The sequence below is a fragment of the Crocodylus siamensis genome, chromosome 8 (assembly GCF_052110815.1).
Source record: "Crocodylus siamensis isolate JL-2025a chromosome 8, ASM5211081v1, whole genome shotgun sequence".
Classification (NCBI taxonomy): domain Eukaryota; kingdom Metazoa; phylum Chordata; order Crocodylia; family Crocodylidae; genus Crocodylus; species Crocodylus siamensis.
In genome coordinates, this window is record NC_143402.1 from 57,404,972 (window position 1) to 57,423,456 (window position 18,485).

At 58.3% G+C, this 18,485-nt stretch overlaps 2 protein-coding genes across 9 annotated transcripts; both read right to left on the bottom strand.

Moving 5' to 3' along the window:
- Nucleotides 1–87: 87 nt before the first annotated feature.
- On the bottom strand, nt 88–14,937 carry MAN2B1 (mannosidase alpha class 2B member 1). 8 transcript variants are annotated; one of them, XM_090059787.1, is made up of 25 exons: nt 14,610–14,937; nt 12,735–12,892; nt 12,493–12,595; nt 11,539–11,712; nt 10,065–10,258; nt 9,636–9,768; nt 9,140–9,282; nt 8,691–8,807; nt 8,503–8,585; nt 7,991–8,111; nt 7,825–7,903; nt 7,461–7,570; nt 7,056–7,163; nt 6,858–6,974; nt 6,037–6,222; nt 5,472–5,569; nt 4,672–4,789; nt 4,110–4,228; nt 3,290–3,391; nt 2,861–2,948; nt 2,617–2,697; nt 1,671–1,895; nt 894–1,043; nt 575–677; nt 88–430 (listed from the first exon to the last, which is right to left on the bottom strand). In XM_090059787.1, the coding sequence occupies exons 1-25, from the start codon at nt 14,920–14,922 to the stop codon at nt 303–305; spliced, it is 3,351 nt and encodes a 1,116-aa protein (XP_089915913.1). In that variant the 5' UTR covers nt 14,923–14,937; the 3' UTR covers nt 88–302. The 8 variants fall into 8 exon arrangements, with proteins under 8 accessions (XP_089915913.1, XP_089915915.1, XP_089915916.1 ...); XM_090059789.1 differs by lacking the exon at nt 14,610–14,937 and adding an exon at nt 14,380–14,587; XM_090059790.1 differs by lacking the exon at nt 14,610–14,937 and adding an exon at nt 14,211–14,587.
- Nucleotides 14,938–16,169: 1,232 nt separating this feature from the next.
- WDR83OS (WD repeat domain 83 opposite strand) lies at nt 16,170–18,446 on the bottom strand. The gene is made up of 4 exons (XM_090059811.1): nt 18,314–18,446; nt 17,878–17,983; nt 17,591–17,688; nt 16,170–16,407 (listed from the first exon to the last, which is right to left on the bottom strand). Exons 1-4 carry the CDS (start codon nt 18,361–18,363, stop codon nt 16,341–16,343), a joined length of 321 nt encoding a protein of 106 aa, XP_089915937.1. The 5' UTR covers nt 18,364–18,446; the 3' UTR covers nt 16,170–16,340.
- Between the last annotated feature and the right edge of the window lie 39 nt (nt 18,447–18,485).

Consider the following 18,485-nt stretch of genomic DNA (forward strand, 5'->3'; position numbering starts at 1 on the left):
GACCTGGGCATGGGGGCTCTTAGGAGGGGCACTGCACCCCCACCCCCCAGCCGTCTCTGGTATTGCCAAAGAAACTTGCTGAGGTGGTGACAGTGACCACAAACCATTTATTCAGGTAATGAGTCCCATGCATGTGCATGTGGCTGTGGGGCCAGCCATGGCCAAGGATGTCCTACCTGAGCCTGGCCCCCTTTAAATCTGGCTTGGCAAAATGCATTGGCAGCTAGGGGAGATGGTGAAGGGAAGTTGCAGGCACTGCCTGGTCCCAGAAGGGATGGAGAGGGTAGAGGCCCCTCTCTCCCTCACCAGGCAGCCAGGCCCCCCTCAGGGTCTCTGTGCTGCACTGTGGCAAGGAAGGTCCGGATCTCCATGGGCTCCAGTGTGACACAGCTTGGGTCCAGTTTGAGGGGAGGCTGGGGCCGGACTGCACCTGGAAAGAGCAGGGAGTGAGTGGGGGGGGGAGGGGTGTCTGCAGCCCCTAAGCCCCATTTGGCCTCCGCCCTAGATCTATCCCAGCCCCACCCAGCTCCATGGAGGGGCATCTGGACCTTAATTCCCCTCAAGGCTGTCTCACCTGGCTCCAGCCACCAGGTAAGTCGTGTCACATCCTCACGCCTCTGGTTAGCAGCAAGATTCATCTCCTGCAGGGCAGTGATGGTGAACGAGGAGAAGAGGTTCTGGGAGTAGAGGAAGACAGCATCAGTTCCCACTCAGGGCTGGGTCAGAGGCCCTGAAGCCTTAGCTCTGGTCTTAGCAGGATCATGGAGCTACAATGGAGGCTTTTATGGGCTTTAAAGTCCAGGCACCGGCCAGCACCAGGAGCAAGGGTCCTGACCCAAGCACCTCCAGGGTTCTGGTTCCAGTAAGAAGCCCTGGGGCCAGGCAGCACCTACCAGCAGGTTGAGGGTGACGGGCTGGGAGCCATTGGCACTCTCGCCCCGCTCAAACTGGTGCTCCAGCCGCAGGAGGATGGAGTTGGCATCCCACTGGGCCAAGGTCAGCAGGTGGATGTTGTGGGGCAGGTCATGCCTCAAGGCCGAGAACTAAAAGGGAGAAAGGGATGTGACCAGGCCCTCAATGACAGCAGATGATCCCAAGATCCCAACCTCCCCTTTCCAAGTTGAGGCAGGTGGGAGGAGGAAGAAGCACACTGGGCAGGGTTATATAGAGTACAAGGGGTTCCATGCTGGTCCCTCCCCACTGAGTTTGGCTGAGACCCATTTCAACTGGCTCTGTGTGAGCAGTTGCCAGAGGTGGGATTTGAGCCCACAGCTCTCAGAACCCCATCCCCAACCACATGAGAACAGCTGTTCAAGGTGGGATTTGAACCAACCCCTGATTCTATGTGAGCTCTCGCCAGAGGCAGCACCCTGGTTCAGGGCCCAGACAACACAACCCCCAACTCCTCACCCCCCACCCATGTGTAAGTAGTTGTCCAAGGTGGGATTTGAACTCAAGGAGCACACCCCTTCTCCAAACCCTACAAAAAATGTGGGAGCAGCCACTCAGCATAGGACTTGAACTCACAGCCCCAAGACAACACACACACATGCACAGAATCCAGGCATCCAAGACGTGCACGCATAAAAAAATCCAGGTGTCCAGGATCACTCCCTCTGCTCCAACCCACAATGTGAGCAGTGGGACTGGACCCTATAGCTAGCACTCACCTGTTGCCCCCAGGTGTAGAGGGCACCACTGCCAGAAGCCAGCACCAGCTGTGGGGCCATGAACTCCTGCTGGGCCTGGAGGCGATGCCGGGTAGGTGAGGACTCTACCGTGTCTAGCAGCACCAGGTGCCGGCCCCGCACAACCAGCCCATCATGAAAGTCACCCGGCTCCATCAGTGGCTCCCCCACCCCCCGATGGTCATCGTACAGCAGTCGCCTGTGCACCTAAGGGGGAGGTAGGGCAAGTGTCAGGATGGGCCAGGCTGTAGACCAAAGCCCCCCCATAACTCCTACAAAGGGCAGGCATCTGCAAGACAACAGAGCCCCAAGTGGGGCCTGGCCCCCATACTGGAGAGAGGTAGGAGCCTGCTTCCAGAAGCCTGGGGAGTAAGTTATACGAAGCACAAGGGTTCCCCCATTCCCAGGCCCTGCAAGTAAAGTTTGGCTGAGACCCACTCTCCCAACTTGGTCCATGTGTGAGCAATCGTCCAAGGTGAGATTCAGATTCACCACCCAACCACATAGAAGCAGCTGCCCAAGGTGAGATTCAAACCCATAGCCCAGATAGCAGCACCTCCCCCTCCCCTGTACAGGCAGGACTCCAACCCACAGCCCAGAGAACACCCCCCAAAATGTGCAAGCAACCATCTGAGAAGAGATTTGAACCCATGGCCCAAGCAGCATCCCCATCATGGCTGAGTAGTGCCTGAGGCAGGACTCAAAAGCCCTGGCCCACAGAAAACACCCCTCACCCCAGGTAAGCACCCACCCAAGTCAAGATTTGAACCCATGGCCTGGACAGCACCCTCCCCAGCATGAAAGCAGTGCCTGAGGCTACACACAAACCCATGGCCCAAACCTCCCCACCCCACTCACCATGTGTGAACACCTGCCCAAGGCAGGATTCAAACCCACAGCCCAGAATACAGCCCAGCCTCAGCCTCACCATGAGCTCAAGCGAACCATCATGGACACTGGTGCCACCCTGGGAACGATCAGTAAGTACTGTCAGCTGGAATTTCCTGTTCTGGGGGATGAGACACCAATGAGCAGAACTGTGGCCATTCTCTGCTCCATCCAGCATATGCATCCCAGCCAGTGAGGTGTGAGGTGAGAAGGAGGATTTGAGCCCCAACCCCTGCCCCTCCCCTCCCCACCCCACCCCAGGCACAGCCCCCGCCCCCAGGTACCTTGATATAGATGCGGCTGTTGACAGGGTAGTAGTTCCCAGCTACCGGCTCTGTCTGGCTCAGATTCCATGTGGGCCGGAAATTGCGCCTGGTGAGCAGAGCTGGGTGACCCCAAGGCCAGAACCCCTTGCCAGAAAAGCCTTGAGCCACCCCGCAAGCTGGGCAGTTGGGTGTGGGGGCAGCCACGGACAACACCTAGGCATCCAGGATTCCAGCCCCGCTCCCAGCAATAAACCCACCAGCTCCCCACCCACCTTACAGCAGGGAAAAAAACCCAGGCATCCAAGCCCCCCTTGCTCCCAATCCCTTCCTAGAGCTGAAAGAGAACCTAGGAGTCTGGGCTTCCAGCCCCCCACCCTCCAAGCCACAGCTCTTCTCCTAGAGCTGGGGACAGAACCTAGGCATCCAGGCCCCCACACCCACAAACACCTGCGCTCCTGGATCTCCCGCCCATTGGAGTCTGTGTAGAAGCATCCATCCGTCTCAAGAGGGGTGTCAAAACGACTGATGATCTCCTTGCCCCACCCGTCACTGCAGGGTAGGGGAGTGGGGTCAGGCCCTGGCTGAGGACCCCCCTCATCATTGCTGCCTCCCACAACTAACTTCCTAGGGGCCAGCATGCACCTTGGCTCTGGAGTGGGGTGTACAACAGGGAGCCCTTGCCCTGGACTGGGATGCAGCTGGCTCTGAGGTGGGGCATGGCAGGGGGAGGGAGAAATGCTGTAACAAGGACCCTTTACCCAGGGCTGGAGTGAAGTTGGCTCTGGTGTGGAACATAGGGAGACTAAGTATATAACAGGGACCCCCTGACCATGCTCAGCTGAGGCGGGCTCCGCAATGGGATGCCAGGTGCTGGGCATAACAGAAACCCTTCACTCTGAGCTGAGGTGCAGCTGGTTCCAGGCTGATGCATAGGGGACTGGGACTGGCAGAGACATCTAGCTCAGGGCTGAAATGCAGCTGGGTCTGGAGCAGGACATTGGAGGCTAAGTATAATATGGTTCTTCATCCTGAGCTGAGATGCAGCTGGCTCTGGGGTGGGGCATCAAGGGTTGTGTAAAGCAGGAACCCCTCTCCCAGGGTTGGAGATGCACACACATCTGGGGTAGGACATCTACAGCAGACTATTACCAGTCAAAAGAGCCTGAATCCTGGTGCTGCGGGCATGATGGGACCTAGGGGGTGCATCCAACACCAAGGACTTCCCTCATAGCCCACTAGGCCCCTTCCCTCCCAGCCCTGCACTCACTCTGTGGGGATGGGTCCCACCGTCCACTCCAGCTCAACGTGGGACTCCCCAGCATAGAGCCGCACCACCTGGGAGCACCATGCTGAGAAGTTCTGATAGACCTCCTGCACCAGACGGTTCTGGGGGGAAACAGTGTGGGGGCAGGGGTCACTACCCAGGGAGGTGGCAGGCTCTGGGGTGGGGTGGCAGGGGCTGAGTAGAACAGAGACCCCCTCACCGGGCATCAAGATGTGACTGGCTCTGGGGTGCACCATGCTATGCCTGAGTATAACAGGGTCCTTTGTCCATCACTGAGATGGGGTGTTAGGGGTTGGATGTGCAGGGACTCATCGCCTAGCACTAAGATGCAGCTGGTTCTGGTGGAAGGGTGGCAATAAGGGCTGGGTATAACAGGGCCCCTCTATCCTGAGCTGAGATGAGGCCACCTCTGGGGTGTGGGGTGGGACATCAGGGGCTGCTTCTGTTTCCATCATTGCAGCCCTATCTCCCCACTGCCAGATACCACAGACTGGGAATCCTAGCCCTGACACAGCCCTGCTTGGATACCCCCACCCTGACACACCTTCACCAGGTATGTGTGGACCCGCCAGGCCATGGGGATGGGCTCCGAGCAGTTGGGCCGGAAGATGTAGGCGCCTGAGGCCTGGCTGCTCTCCTCATTGCCAATGCTGGCATTGTACCTAGGCCAGACAGGAGGGGTGAGAGGATCAGGGGTCAGTCCTGACAGGGAAGAAAAGGACACCTGATCTCCAGCACCCAGCTCTGGGTGCAAGGCACTGTCTCAGCCCCAGAGCTGGGTGCACCACAGCACTCACATGTGACATGGTGACAAAAGCCCAGTGAAACCCAGAAGTCTGGGTGCCCAGCCCCCCTGCTCTCATGTGCTTCGTCCTGCTCCCTGCAGCCCAAGAGAGAGAACCCAGGCATCTGGCTCCCCACTGCAAGCTCTCTCCTGTTTTAACCCACTATATCCTGCCTCCCTCCCAGAGCAGGGAGGGAACCCAGGCATCCAGCCTCCCCCCTACTCCTACTTTCATCCACTACACCCTCTCCTCTTCCCCACCCAGAGCAGAGAGAAAACCCAGGTGAAAGAGAATCCAGGCATCTGAGCTCCCTGCCACGCTCTCCTTTAACTCATTAGACTCCCCCACACACAAGAACAGAGAGAGAGAACCCAGACATCCAGGCTCCCTCCTCCCCATTCTGCTTTAACCCACTAGATACCACCACCCCACTCAGATCAGGAGGAGAAGACCCAGGTGTCTGGGTTATTCACCTCTCTCCTGCACTAAACCACTAGACATAAACCATCACCCCCTCCCAGACTGAAAAAAGAGAACAAAGGCATCCAGACATGCTCACCAGAAAAAGCCCTGGGTCACAGGCAGGGTGATGCCCTTGTCCAGGTTCTGAATCTCTTGCAGCAACCCAGTGACAGGGTCAAACAAGACGCGAACATGCTGAAGAGATGGGAGATGGCGGACCTGAGCCCTGGTGGGGGGTTGAGGGAGGGGGGCAGACAGCAGGCTCCAAGTAGAGGCTGAGACTCTCTGCTTTAGGCATGGCGGGAGGCAGATAGGGAGCAGCAAACAGGGTCTGAGCCCCTGGTGGGGCAACTCCCAGTGGGAACAGAGCCCCCTTTGAATTGACTCCTGCCTTGTCCCAGGAGTGGGGAAAACCCAGGTGTCCAGGCTCCCCTCCCACCCCCCCAGGACCAGACCAGATGGGGCACGGTCTCTTCCTCTGCAAAGTAGCACGGGGCTGAGCCCGGCTCCAGCCACACACCCCAAGCCAGAGACCCCAGAGTTAGGGGCAGCAGCCACATACCCCACCACAGAAGCCTTCTACTGGGTAGGAGCAGAGATCCTCTGTTCTAGGTATGAGGTCAGGAGAAAGAGCTGCTAATTTCTGCGCCCCAGTACAATACCTCATTGTGGATCTCCAGGGGCCGAGCACTGATCTCCTGAGGGCCAAGCTGGCGCTCTCCAGCCAGCCGGGTAATGGCAAAGGTGGTGTAGCCGAGAGCTGGGGCCACAGCTGGGAAAATAAGCTCAAGGCCAGCATTACCTCGGTCCCGCCGCAGCTGCCGTGTGAAGTTAGAGACAGGGATGATCTGGAGAGCAGGGTAAGGAAGGGTGCGTAAGGTTTGGGTGGGCTCTGGAACAGCAGGGGTGCTGGGCTGTAGGGAGCAGAACCTACAGCTCCCTTCCCAGAGCTGGGGAAAGAACCAAGCATCCAGGCTCCCAGCACCCACCAGCCTCCCATCCCAGAACAAGAGAACCCAGACATCCCAGTCCCACCCCTGCTCTCAATCCCTTGGCCCTAATCCCTTTCTAGAGCTCGAAGAGAACCTGGGAGTCCTGGTTCCCAGCCCCCCATCCTTCCAATCCACTGCTCTCCTCCCAGAACTTAGGATGGAACCCAGGTGTCTGGGCTCCAACACAAAATGCCCACCCCCTGCCCCCTAACTTGCACTCCTGGGGAGGGGGGAGGAGTGTCCAGCAGAAGGTGCTGTGCTGGGGAGAGGTGCAGCATAAGGCCAGCAGAGAATGCTCTGGCATCCAGTTACATCACCCTCTAGTGGCTGCCCACCTACCAACACAGCCCCTTCCCAGAAAGCTGACAGTTCAATTCCCACCAGCCACTGGAACCCCCAACCCCACCCCACCCCCGTCCCACAGCTCTAGGGTGTTCACAGCCCGAAAGAGGCCAGGGGGAGGAGCCAGGCTGGGCCCCAGGCATATGCACCTCGCTGAGCACCGCTTGCCCGTCAGTGTCCATCACCGAATACTGTGCCCCATTGACCGGCAGCCGCACAATCCAGCGCACACTCCGGCCCAATGGGTTGTACAGGATCACTGTGAACTGCGAGGATGGAGAGATAGACACTGTGAGCCAAAGCAGCCCCCTACAACAGTCTCCTGGCCCCTAGCCCCCGAGGCTCACCTGGCCAGCAGCCTCACTCAGTGGGCAGACGCTCATGTTGAGGTAGTTGCAGAAGATGAAGTTCTCCTTGCTGCCACTGATAGTGGCCAGCGCATTGCTCACCAGGGCCTACGGGGTAGGGGGGAAGCCTGGTCAGGGGTGTGTGAAGGGGGCCCCGTGAAGAGGAGGAGAGGCAGAAGGGATGCAACAGCTCCCCTGCTTTAACCCACTAGATGCTTGGGGGGAGTGTCTAGCAGGAGGCACTGAATTGCAGTGTAGGGCAGGGAGTTCCAGCAGGGAACATTATGCTGTGTGACAGGTTAGGGGGAGTCCAGCAGAGGGTGCTATGTTGGGGGAGCAGTCATATCTCCTGCAGCGAGGGAGCAGGGGGGTGCCAGGCAGCTCCCCACCCACACCCCCATGTACCTGGCAGGCTTCCCAGCCAGCAGCCAGGCGCTTGGCATAGTCATTTGCCACATGTTGCTTCTCTGTCCCACTCACAGCGTCATGGTGCTGGGCCACGGCCATGGCATGGCCTAGAGAAAGGATGGGGGGGTAGGCAGAGGGCCTTCAGCCACGCCCCCCAGGTGGAGCAGCAGCCCGTTTTACTCCAACACCAACCACAAAAGGAACCTCCCCTCCTCCCAGCCCTCAGCCAGATGCTGTCCTCCAGTGCCCCCACTACTGTGGGCTCAGTGCTGCCCCATGCTGCAACAGCCCCCAATCCTCATCTTGGCTCTGTCAACCCCCGGGTGCTGAAGGGGGGGCCGTCACGGCCAGCCTCACGTACCCAGCACGGAGCTGTCACCCTTGCCATAGGGCCCCTTCCTGATGCCAGGGCCAGCCAAAGCTTCCAGCTGTTTGCAGACCTGGTAGGGGTTGAGAAGAGCAGTGAACAGGAGTGACTGGGGTAGGGGGTGGGAACCCATGAATACTGGTGCTGGCCCAGGGGTCACCTGAAGAAAGTTGTTGCTGAGGCGCTCGTAGCGCTTGAAGCTGGGCCGGCTAGTAAAGTAGCCCGTCCAGAACTGATGGGGGCCGTCTGCATACGGGAAGAAGTCATCGCGCTTCAGAGACCTGCCAGACCCCAAGTCAGCTTGGCTCCTCCACAGCACTGGTTCCCCATGCCTCCCCAACCCCCAAACCTCTGCAGTGCCAACTTTCTCCTCCCACCCCCACCATGGAGATGGGCAACAGGGATAGATGCCAGACAGGGTCAGGGGTATCCTTATGCCCTGATGTGGGGGGTCACCCTGTCCAGCCCCACACTACCCCCCAGCCCCTTCCTGGCCCCCTCCAGGACCCACAGCCCTTCCTAAACCTCCTGCCTCATCCAGCTTTCTCCTCTGAACCCCACCAGCCCTGTAGAGCCCATATTCCCTTCACCCTTATCCCCCCACCTCCTCCAGCCCTATCCTGCCCCATGCAGGTCCCCCTACATTCCCCAGCTCCCCCTTCCGCATCATACCAGGTCAGGTTGGCCTGGTTGAGCGCCCAAAGATAACAGCTGGGTGTGGAGTAAAGCACGTGGACCTGGCTCCCATTCGCTTGCTGGAAGGAAAAGGCAGGAGGGAGGGGGGTCAGCAAGGGGAATTTGGTGGAGAGAGAGCATGGCTGGGCCTTGGTGGGAAGGGAACTGCCCCACCCCCATGGTACCTGGGCATTGACGTGCTGCACCAGCTTGTCCATGTTCTTGTACCACAGGTTGGCATTCTCATACTGGAAGTCTGAGCCCATCGTCATGACAATGTGGTTGGTGCGGTAATGCTTTGCCTGGCAGGGGGGTGGGGGTGCACGCAGGGGAGAAGAGAACAAAAGGCAGGGGTGAGGCGCTTCTGCTGCTGCAGGACCCACCTCCCCACCCTGTGACCACCTCCAAGCCCAAAATCCAGGCCTGAGCTAGCACATCCTTCCTTCTAGCACTGGCCAGGCACTTACGGCCAGTCCTGACACAGCCCCTCCACCCCTGGTGGAGTCCCACTCTCCACACAGAACTGGGCCAGAACTCAGGCACCTGGGCCTCCAGCCCCAACCTTGTATAACCTCTTCCAGCCCCCACTGCCTCCCAGAGCGTGAAGAGAACCCAGACATCTGGCCCCCCTCACCTGGGCCTCAGCAACTCGAAGGAAGGAAGAGACTCGTTCGGCCACATTGTTGTCATCACTCTTGTCATCCACAATAGGGTTGTCGGAGCAGAACTGGTCCCAGCAGAAGGAAAAGGGTGGCCCATAGCCATTGGGGAGAACACCTGGGGAGTGGAGGGGCAGCACTGTACTGAGGGGGCACTGAGGGGGGCAGCACCCCCAGAGCCTCACCCCACAGGCACTGCCCAGAGCTTATGATTGTCTCCCCACTCCAGCCTCAACAGGCCTACCCCCAAGCTTGCCACTCTTCATCCTATTCAGGCCACAGCCAGTGCACCCACAACGTACACCCCCCCCACATACCCTGAACCCACTCAGTCCCCCAAGTTTACCACCACCCAGGCCCAATCTGACATCCACCCCTAAGGCCCCTTCACAACATCCTCCCATGCTTACCACCCCCAACTAGCCTTGCCACCCACTCCCCTGTTCAGATTCCACCCCCCCTCCCACACACCAGTGAAGAGATCAGCAGCTGGGGGCTTCAGGCTGGCACTGCCCCTCCACACCTGCTCCATCTCCCGCAGCCGCTCCCGGTTAGCTTTGTCCTGGTAGTCGAGGCGCCCAATGAAGAACCCATCGAAGCCCATCTGGGGGTGGGGGGGGCAGGGAGGAGGTTAGGACCAGGGGGGAAGGAGGCTTGGGCCCTCCATCTGCCCCCTGCAAAGCCTCTTCCTCCTCCCCGGCCCAGACCATCCTCTCTTGCCCAGGGGGAAACTGAGGCACAAAGCCAACCCTGGACCCCAGCCCCCAGGGAAACTGAGGCACAGAGCCAAACCTGAACCCCAGCCTCCTCTCACCCATGGGGAAACTGAGCCTAGGCCAGGCCCCTCTTGCCCACAGGGAAATTGAGACATGGAACCAGGCTCCATCCCCAGGAGCTGACCTGGGCAAAGAGCGAGGCCTGCTCACGGGCATGGCCAAAGGGGTCGATGTGCCAGGCAACACGGGGGCGCCCGCAGGCCCCAAACGTCTCCTGCAGGAAGCGCAGCCCCAGCGTCAGCTGGTCCACAACAGCATTGTAGTGCACAGCTGCCTCATCATTCATGCACCAGCCCCCGTTTGCAAACTCCAGGCGCCCTGCAGGGTGGGGGAGGGTGAGCAGGGCCAGAGGTTCCTCCAAGATCCCCCACCCCTGCCAGCAACTCCCCCTTGCCATCCACCAGGAGCCAAAAGCGCAGGAAAGGGGGGTGGTAACCAAAGTGTCCTGACCTGGTTATGACCAGGTGCTGGCTGTGTGCACCCAGGGCATGTTGGATCATGTTCTTGGCATATATGAGAGTCAAGAAGGAAATTCTTGGGGTCACTAGAGGCATGCAAGCCCATGGGCCTAGATACACTGCGTCAGCAGGCCTGTTGTCCACTTGGGAAACCAAGGCAGGGACAGGGTGGGGCTTACAGTCCACAGGTAGACAGCAGGGTTGAGGTGGGAAAAAAAATCAGGTTGGGACAAACCCAGAGCAGCTGAGGCAGGAGAGGAGAGCCTCCAGGATCAGGGTAGAGCACCCATGCCGATACAATATGTATATACAGCATGTAAGTGTTCACATCTGCATTTGCACACAAGGCACACACTTGACAATGTAAACAAACACCATGGAGAGAAGGATGTCAAGTTGGGGAAAGCCATGACCACTCAGCTGGCTCCAAGGGTCTCAACCTCACAGGCCTGGCACCCCTATTATCGACCCAGAAGTAGTTGCCCGGGGCTGGAGCAAGACCCATGGCACCCCCAGGGCTGGGAACATGGGGCCAGAAGCCTGGCCTACATCCCTTCCCGGTCCCCACTAACGCAGGCCCCCTCCCCTGCTGCAGCATGGTGTGACACCACAACCACATGCCTAGCTGAAGCCAGCACTTCCTGTGTGCATGCATATGCTCCACAACATGGCATGTTCCTAATGTAGCTGGCCGGGGCAAACTTGCTGTGCAGGCTGTGTGAAGCTCCCTTACACACTTAATGTGTGCTGAAGGGGAGCCTGGGAACTCTGGTCCCTGCAGTGTGGGGACTTCCCTACATAGCGGGGGAGGGGGGAAATCACATATGGGAAAGAGACAGGGCAGGAGGAGAGGGGAGAGAGACAGACTCCAGCCGATTCAGGCCTGTATCCTTGATGTGCTGCTAGTGTGAGGAGACACATGTGGGTTAGTCCACATCACATACACATGGCAGACACATACATACATGTGAAACACCACCTACATGGCCCAGCACAGATGCAAAATATGCTCCCCACTGGACAGGGCATGTGCTGCACCCCAGACCAGCCCAGACACATGCTCCCAGCAAGTGTACGAACACACGGGGCTTGATCCAGCTCCCCCTGGAAGCAGCCCCCTCCCCTCCTCATCCCCCTCACCCTGGTTAACGAGCTCCCGGACGAGCTGGCGCATGGGCTCAGGCTGGAGCTGCCACCAACGATAGAAGAAGGCCACCTCCACGTAGACAAAGCGCTTGGTGGGGTCAGCCTGGAGCTGAGGCATCACAGAGTCCAGGATGTACTGCACCCCAGCATGCTGGATGTCATTGCGGGCTGGTGAGGCAGAAGAGGGGGCTGGCACAACTCTCTGGCACCCAGGGGCTATACCAGTGCCCCAGGGGTGGCTGGTGCCCCTTGGAGGGGACAGATCCCAGCCCTCCCCCCATCCTCAGCCAGCTGGTGTCCCACCCATAAGTCCTCCCACGTTACTCCGGGCCAGAGATAAGATGCCAAGGACACTTACCATGGCCACAGCCTTGGGTGATGCCACAGAAACCTTCCCCATAGCAACACCCAGGGCCAGTGAGAAACAGGCCCAGCCAGGCTGGAGAAAGCCTTCTTCAGTGGTTAGAGCAGGAAAAAGCTAGGAATCTGGATGCCTGGGTTACACTCCCAGCTCTTGCCAGGCAGGGGTGGGGGGAAGAGTGGGGAGAGAGGGGGATAGGGCTGGGAGTCAGGATGCCCCAGCTCCAGGAAGAGGAGGGGAGGGGAGGCAAATCTAGATTTGGGGGAGGGGTGGGGGGGGGTGGGCTGGACTAGGCTCCAGGGTTCCAGCTGCACTAAGAGGAAAGAAAGGGGCAGCAAGGGCCTTTCCCCATCCTAAGCACTTCAGCAAGAGCAGGTCGATGGGATGACCTCCAGGCTGCAACTGGAGACACTATGGCACAGACAGGCTAAGGAGACCCAGCAGGCCAGGGACAGAGAAGGGAGTAGAACTGAGACAGCCTGGCCCCAAGCTCATGGCAGCTCTTTGGACAATGAAAAATACCATGTGGTTGCAAGGCTTCATTAGCTAATCAGCAAAATGGTGGTAGCCCCTCCCCCACCTTGTACCTCCATAGAAATACTGGTCCACTGTCTTCAGCCAGCCTACGTCATTGTGTGTGTGGGGGATGAGGTGGACATTCAGCATCTTAGGCTCTGTGGCTGGGCAGGACTGAAGGGCAGAGGACAGCAAGAGAGTCCCAGTCAGGGGCAGCCTCAGGTTCCCAGCCCCTGTGGGAACACTGCTCCCCTACCACCAAGAACCCTTGGCCTGTCCATGCCTCAGTTTCCCCAGTTCCCAGACCACACACCCACAAAGCCACAGTGGATAACTTCATGGCTGCTGACTCAGAAGAAACAGAGGCACAATCAAGAGAGGACGAAGATGTCCCCACCCCAGCTCTAGGAGGGAAGTGAGACTCAATGGCTGGAACAAGTGAGTTAGGATGCGTGGGTTCTTTTGCTAGTTCTGGGAAAACAGTAGGGTACACAGGTTAGCTTGCATGAAGAGGCCCATGTTTGTTTGGGTTTTTTGCTAGTACTGGGAAGGGAATAGGGTCCAGATGGTAGAATAAGGTACGTCAGGACTCCTGGGTTGTTCTTCAGTCCCTGTCAGGGGATAAGATCCAGTGGTCAGGAAGCAGTTAGGGTCAAGATGCGTCAAGACCCCTGGGTTCTATTTCCTGTCCCCGGCCTCAGCCAAAGAAAGCAGATCTGGCTCTGAGCCATGACAGGGTTATTGCCACTCCATGACAGGAAACACTTGCGGAATAAAAAGAAAAGAGAAAGAGGCTGTTGGAGAGGGCAGGGTCTCAGCCACGAATGATGCATGCCCCCAGAGGCTGGGGCTGGGGCAGGGGGAGCATGGTGACCGCCTGCAGGTGGCACTAGCAGTGATGGCAGCAAGTGAGGAGCTTCCACAGGTGGCCATGGCAGTGTTGGCAGTGGGGTGGTTAGCAGCAGCCAGCAGGGTTTCTCTCAGGGGGTGCACATGCACCCATGTATACCCCCTATGCATTGCCAACAGTCTCAGCCCTAGGCACTAGCTCCATCCTGTTCCCCCTGGCCCCCAGTCAACTGTGAGGGAAGGGGGAGTATGACTGGACCTTGAGACTGGCTCCTTATCTGCTGCTGACTCAGCCCTGGGAACAGAAATCCCCCTGCCATGGGGGGTGGGGGGGGGGAAAACGGTATGGGGGGCCAAACCCAGTGCCCTTTGAACTTTGGATGGATCCCCTCCCCCACCATAGCTAAGAGGCTTTGGGTTTCAGAGCTCCCCCACCCCACCCAGACCTCTCTCTGCCCCACCCCCACAAACCCAGGATTCCTGACACACCCTGTTCTCCCAGAGCACCTCTTCTCCAGGCACCTCAGGCTCCTGCTGTGGGGGCTGACTGCAGCTGCCTGCTCCCAGATCCCCACCCTCACCTCACCTCCAGAGCCCCCTTCCTTCCTCCCCCCACTTTACAAAGGAGAAAAAGAGACAGGCTTCCCCCTCCAACCCCAACCCACCCCCTGCCTTGGTGTCCTCCCATATAGGCCCTGAGCTACTCAGCCCCCCCCATCATTACTCCAGACTACCCCTCCCCTCAGAGTGCCTTAGCTAGTAAATTGCACCATCCCGCCCCCTCTTCCCCCCAACCCAGCCCCGCCCCTGCCCCCAGCTTGGCCCCCATTCTTGAACCCAATCTCCTCTTCCACTATCCAACTCCCCAGCCCCAAACCACCCAGCACCCCAGTCCAGCCCCTCTTCCTGCCCCCGGTGTCTCTAGTCTAGCTACCCTCACCTCGTAGCCGCATCCACCCGCCGCCCCCAGCAGTCCCAGCAGCAGCAGCAGCAGCCCTACGCGGGCCCCCATGATGACAGCACTACTGCCACCGCCGCGTCCCATCCCTGTCATATGACCGTGCTATCATGTGACTTCTCGCCCGGGGGCTTCCCTTTAAACCTCCCACCCAGGCGTGGGCGGGGCCACACGGAGCTCATCAGCAGCAAGTGGACCGGAGCCTCCCTCACTGTTCGCTGGGCTGGGGCTCGGGGCTAAAAGGGACGTGCCGATTAGGTGGGGTCGCGGGCGGGACCAAAGGCGGAAATTGACATGTCTACCGATCTACGCGGAGGTAGGGACCGTCCCATAGTCCTCTCCCGGCAACTTTCCTAGTGATTGACAGTGCAAGTCACCTACCAGCGACGACGCGCGGCTGCCCGCGAATCCCACCTTCCTCCCATAGGCTGAAGGGGGACGGTAGAAGTTGCCTCTGCCGCTCGAGCCCGCGCTGCGCTTTGATTGGTGGAGCGCGGGAGACGGGCGCGAAATCCAACCTGTGGGGTGTCGAGTAGCGCGAGGGCAGGGGAAAAAGAAAAGTTTCCTCAGAAGCAGCTATTTTGTTCCCTCCACAGCCCTTACAGGCGCCCCAGGGTCCCCCAGTTCCCACTATGGCTGCCCCCTTCACAAGCACCCCATCATCTGCTCCCCACACAGCCCACAGCCTCCTCATGCCCCAGCCCCCACCTCAGAGCCACCCCCAGCACTTACGCAGCTCCCAGTGCCACCCACAGGCATCCATATCCACCCCCACCACCATCCTTGCTCCCTGCTTACTTGCACCCCCACCCCAGTTACAGCTCCAGCTCCCTCTTGCAACGGCTAGCCTGGCACTGGGCTCCCCCTGGCCTTCCTAAATGCACCCCCACAGAGGAACCCAGCCCTCTGTGCCCAGGCTGGGGCTTTCCGTTGGGGTTTGTCCTGGATGATAGCCCCAGATGACACTCCTGCCACCACAGAAGGAGTAGATGAACTGTGAAGTCTGAGCCATGATGAGCAACCAGCAGAGGGGCCGCTAGATGACTCTGCTGTGCCCTGCAGGGCTCAAAGCTGCATAGTGCATTGATCTAGAGCTGGGGGAAGCAGCCAGCCCAGCTGCATAAAGGCCCAAAGCTTCTGCCCATGGCACAGGTGCAATGTGGCAAAAGGCAACAACACCGTCTCCAACCTTGGCATCAAAGTGCCCACCCCATGGGATCCATGCCATACCAGGCCTCTCCTCTGCTACGATGGATGATTTGTCATGGTGATTAGCACCACAAAACTAACAATAGAAAGGACTTTTCTATGCAATATGTAATTGTGTTGCCATGCAAGGTCGTGGAGGCAGATAGCTTTGCCAGGCATTGGATAAATTCCTTACTGACAGGTCTATTAATGGAAGTTGAACAGAACAGTTGGAGATGTTTTCTCTGACATCTCTAACCCAATAACAGTGAATGCCAGGAACCATAATGAAAAGAGATGGCTCCTTCTCGATATCCAGTTCAATGCTCTCTCTCTCTATGGCATCCATTTCTGCCACTGTTAAGGGCAGGATGCTGGCCTAAATGGACCGTTGGTTTGACTCAGTGTGGCACTACTGATGTTCTTATGCTCAGTGCTAAACACAAGAAGCCATTTTTACACTGCGGTTGCTTAGAAAGCAGAGTGAGACCTGTTGAGCACCAGGTTCTGTCTATACTGGCAGCACTTCAGGGATCTATTCAGATGGAGCCAGTTCAATCAAGAAGGCTCGGCTTCATCCCTCCACAAGCAAAGCTAAACAAACTCTACAGGGAAAAGAGTGGTTAAGCCATAACTGTGTCTACATGATGTGCTTCCCTGCCAACCCACCTGTGTCGGTCTGAGGCCCCAAATGATGACACTGACAGAGCTCTGGTGGGTGTTTACAGTCAGTATTGATCAGAGACTATGAGGTGAAAGGCAGCGCGCCACAAGCACACCCAGAGTTACTTTTATTTTTAATTCTTGAACTGAAGTTCCACCAGCAAATGCCCCCTCTCTGCAACAGCCAAAGAGAACGACCTGAGAATCTGCCTTTTCTCCCACCAGGGTCCTTCGGGAGCAGCATGAAGACTTAAAGCTGTTTCACCACGGGGGAGACATGGGCTGGGGGTTCTGTAAATAGGACATCACCACAGCAGAGATAGACAACCTGAGAGCACAAGGAGGAAGGAAAGGAAAAACAAATCAGCTGGTTGTGGGTTATTTGGAAAGAAAACTAACCATAAGCTTCCTGTTACTATTTTAGCATCCACCTTCATCCTGTCCACCCCTACCTTCCTGGTCTGGGAAGAAACGCATGCTAGTGAGCTCAATGGTTTCACACCGCCAACCACAGAACGACACCAACCACTCCCTGGCAGCTGTACGGAAGCCAGCTGTTGCAATTCAGGGCTGTAATAACTGAAGCGCTGTGTGCAATGAACAGAAAGGGGTAGCACTGCTTTGTTCTAGCTGAGGTCTAACCAGTGCATCATGTGCAGACTTTGATGCCACGTTTTCATGGTGTACAGCAGTGGTTCCTAACCTTTTTGGACTTGAGGCACCCCCTCACTGGACTCAAGGCCCCTCCATAACTTTTGTGAACTGAGAGATACCCAATTTCAGAAACCAATTTATATATTATGCTGCTTACATAGGGGTTGGGGGAAATCATTCAGGTAGGGATAAGCCTAAGACTGGCTTATTCATTTGGCTCCTCCCAGCACCCTTCAAAAGGACCTGATGGCACCCCAGAGTGCCCCAGCACCCTGGTTGAGAATTACTGGCATAGACAGGTAAGAAGACGCTGGTAAGAAATATAATAAGGGGGCCAAAATGTGGCCCAGGGAGGAGAGGCTATTTGGCATGGAGAAGGGACAAAAGGGAGCAGTCAGTAGCAGTTGTCAAATATCTGAGAGGCCGCCACAAAGCTGCTAAAAGGCTCCTTATCCCTCACTCTGTATCATGGGACATCAGGCAGTGAGCACAGACACAGCAAAGCAGGCGCAGATTCAGCCTCAGAAAAGCCTCCTTCGCTGCAAGAGCCGTTGGATACTGGAGTAAGCCACTCGGGGCAGCTGTGGGGGCCTCCTACATTGAAGGCTTCCATGCAGGGGCTGGGTAGGCATCCAGCTGTGGCAGCGTGGACAGACAGGCACCTGTGCAAAGATCCCTTCCAGTTCCACACTGCTGCTCCCACCCCCACCTTGGGGGTGGAAGGCAACCACTGTCTAATCCTCTACCCAGAGCCAGTGTTTGATGGGGAGTGAAGAGCATGCAGCCAGCCAGCAAAAGCGTGCCACTCGCTCCACCATCCACACGATACACACGTAGCCCCCAAGGCCAAGACTCACATGAAGCTGCTCATCATCTGCTTGGTGTCCTCTGAGCTCCTGGAGTTGGCGAAGCTGATAAAGGAGCAGTAGACGGCGATCCAGGCACACCACTTCAGCTGGAAGCAGAGGGCTAAGTGTGAGGCCTACCCTAGAATACCCCCAGCCCATGAGACCGGCATCTGGCCAGCCTCCACCACAGAGCCTGGCTGCCCAGCTTCCCCTCCAGCATACAGGACATCCCTAAGAGCTAAGTGGCATGTTTTCAGTGCGTTCTTGCCACCCTGACACCTGCCTCTCCCACTCACCTTGAGCATCAGCCCACACATGCTGAAAATCATGCCCAGGAGGTTCATGTAGTCAGGCGTGGGGTCCTCCAGGGTGGGGTTGTTCTCCGTGGACGGCGGCTTGTACCTGCACGGGAAGCAGAGCACGGCTGTGCCTAGTGGCACTCAGCTCTACCCGGGGAAGGGGGCACCAGCACAGGGCTGCCCACTGGGGAGGCAGGGAGCTGCTTGTCTGCCACCAGCTCTAACTCCGCGGCAGGGGGAGGGGAGGTGACCCGGTCCCGTTGCGGGTGGGCAGGGGGCTGGGATCCCCGCGTGATCCTTCGTGCCACGGGCTTCTCCCTCAGGAACCAGGCGCTGGCCGCGCCACAGGAATCCCCAGGCTCATCTTCCCCCGCCACGACCCTGCCCCCCAGAGACCTGCCTGGCTGCCCCCAGCTCCCATGACCCTGCTCACCTGGTGACCTTGTTGGGCCGGCGCGGGTCCGCCATGCTATTGCCCGACATTGGCTCCGGTCCCGGCCCGGCCCGGCCAGGCCACCGCTTCTGGGGCGCGGGGGACCCAAGAGCCTGTAACACCCCGTGCCCGCAACCAGAGTTCCGGGTTCGCCCCGCCCCGCCCCCCAGAG

Coding starts and splice junctions, on each gene's coding strand:
- MAN2B1 (XM_090059787.1), bottom strand. CDS start 14,922: ATGAGGAGGCTGTGGGCTGTGTGGGGAGCAGATGATGGGGTGCTTGTG. Junction 7,904..7,990: donor TCAGCAACAACTTTCTTCAG/GTGACCCCTGGG, acceptor AACCCCTACCAG/GTCTGCAAACAGCTGGAAGC. Junction 5,570..6,036: donor CCCTGGAGATCCACAATGAG/GTATTGTACTGG, acceptor CCATCTCTTCAG/CATGTTCGCGTCTTGTTTGA.
- WDR83OS (XM_090059811.1), bottom strand. CDS start 18,363: ATGTCGGGCAATAGCATGGCGGACCCGCGCCGGCCCAACAAGGTCACC. Junction 17,984..18,313: donor CGGCCCAACAAGGTCACCAG/GTGAGCAGGGTC, acceptor CTTCCCGTGCAG/GTACAAGCCGCCGTCCACGG. Junction 16,408..17,590: donor CAGATGATGAGCAGCTTCAT/GTGAGTCTTGGC, acceptor TTGTGCTCTCAG/GTTGTCTATCTCTGCTGTGG.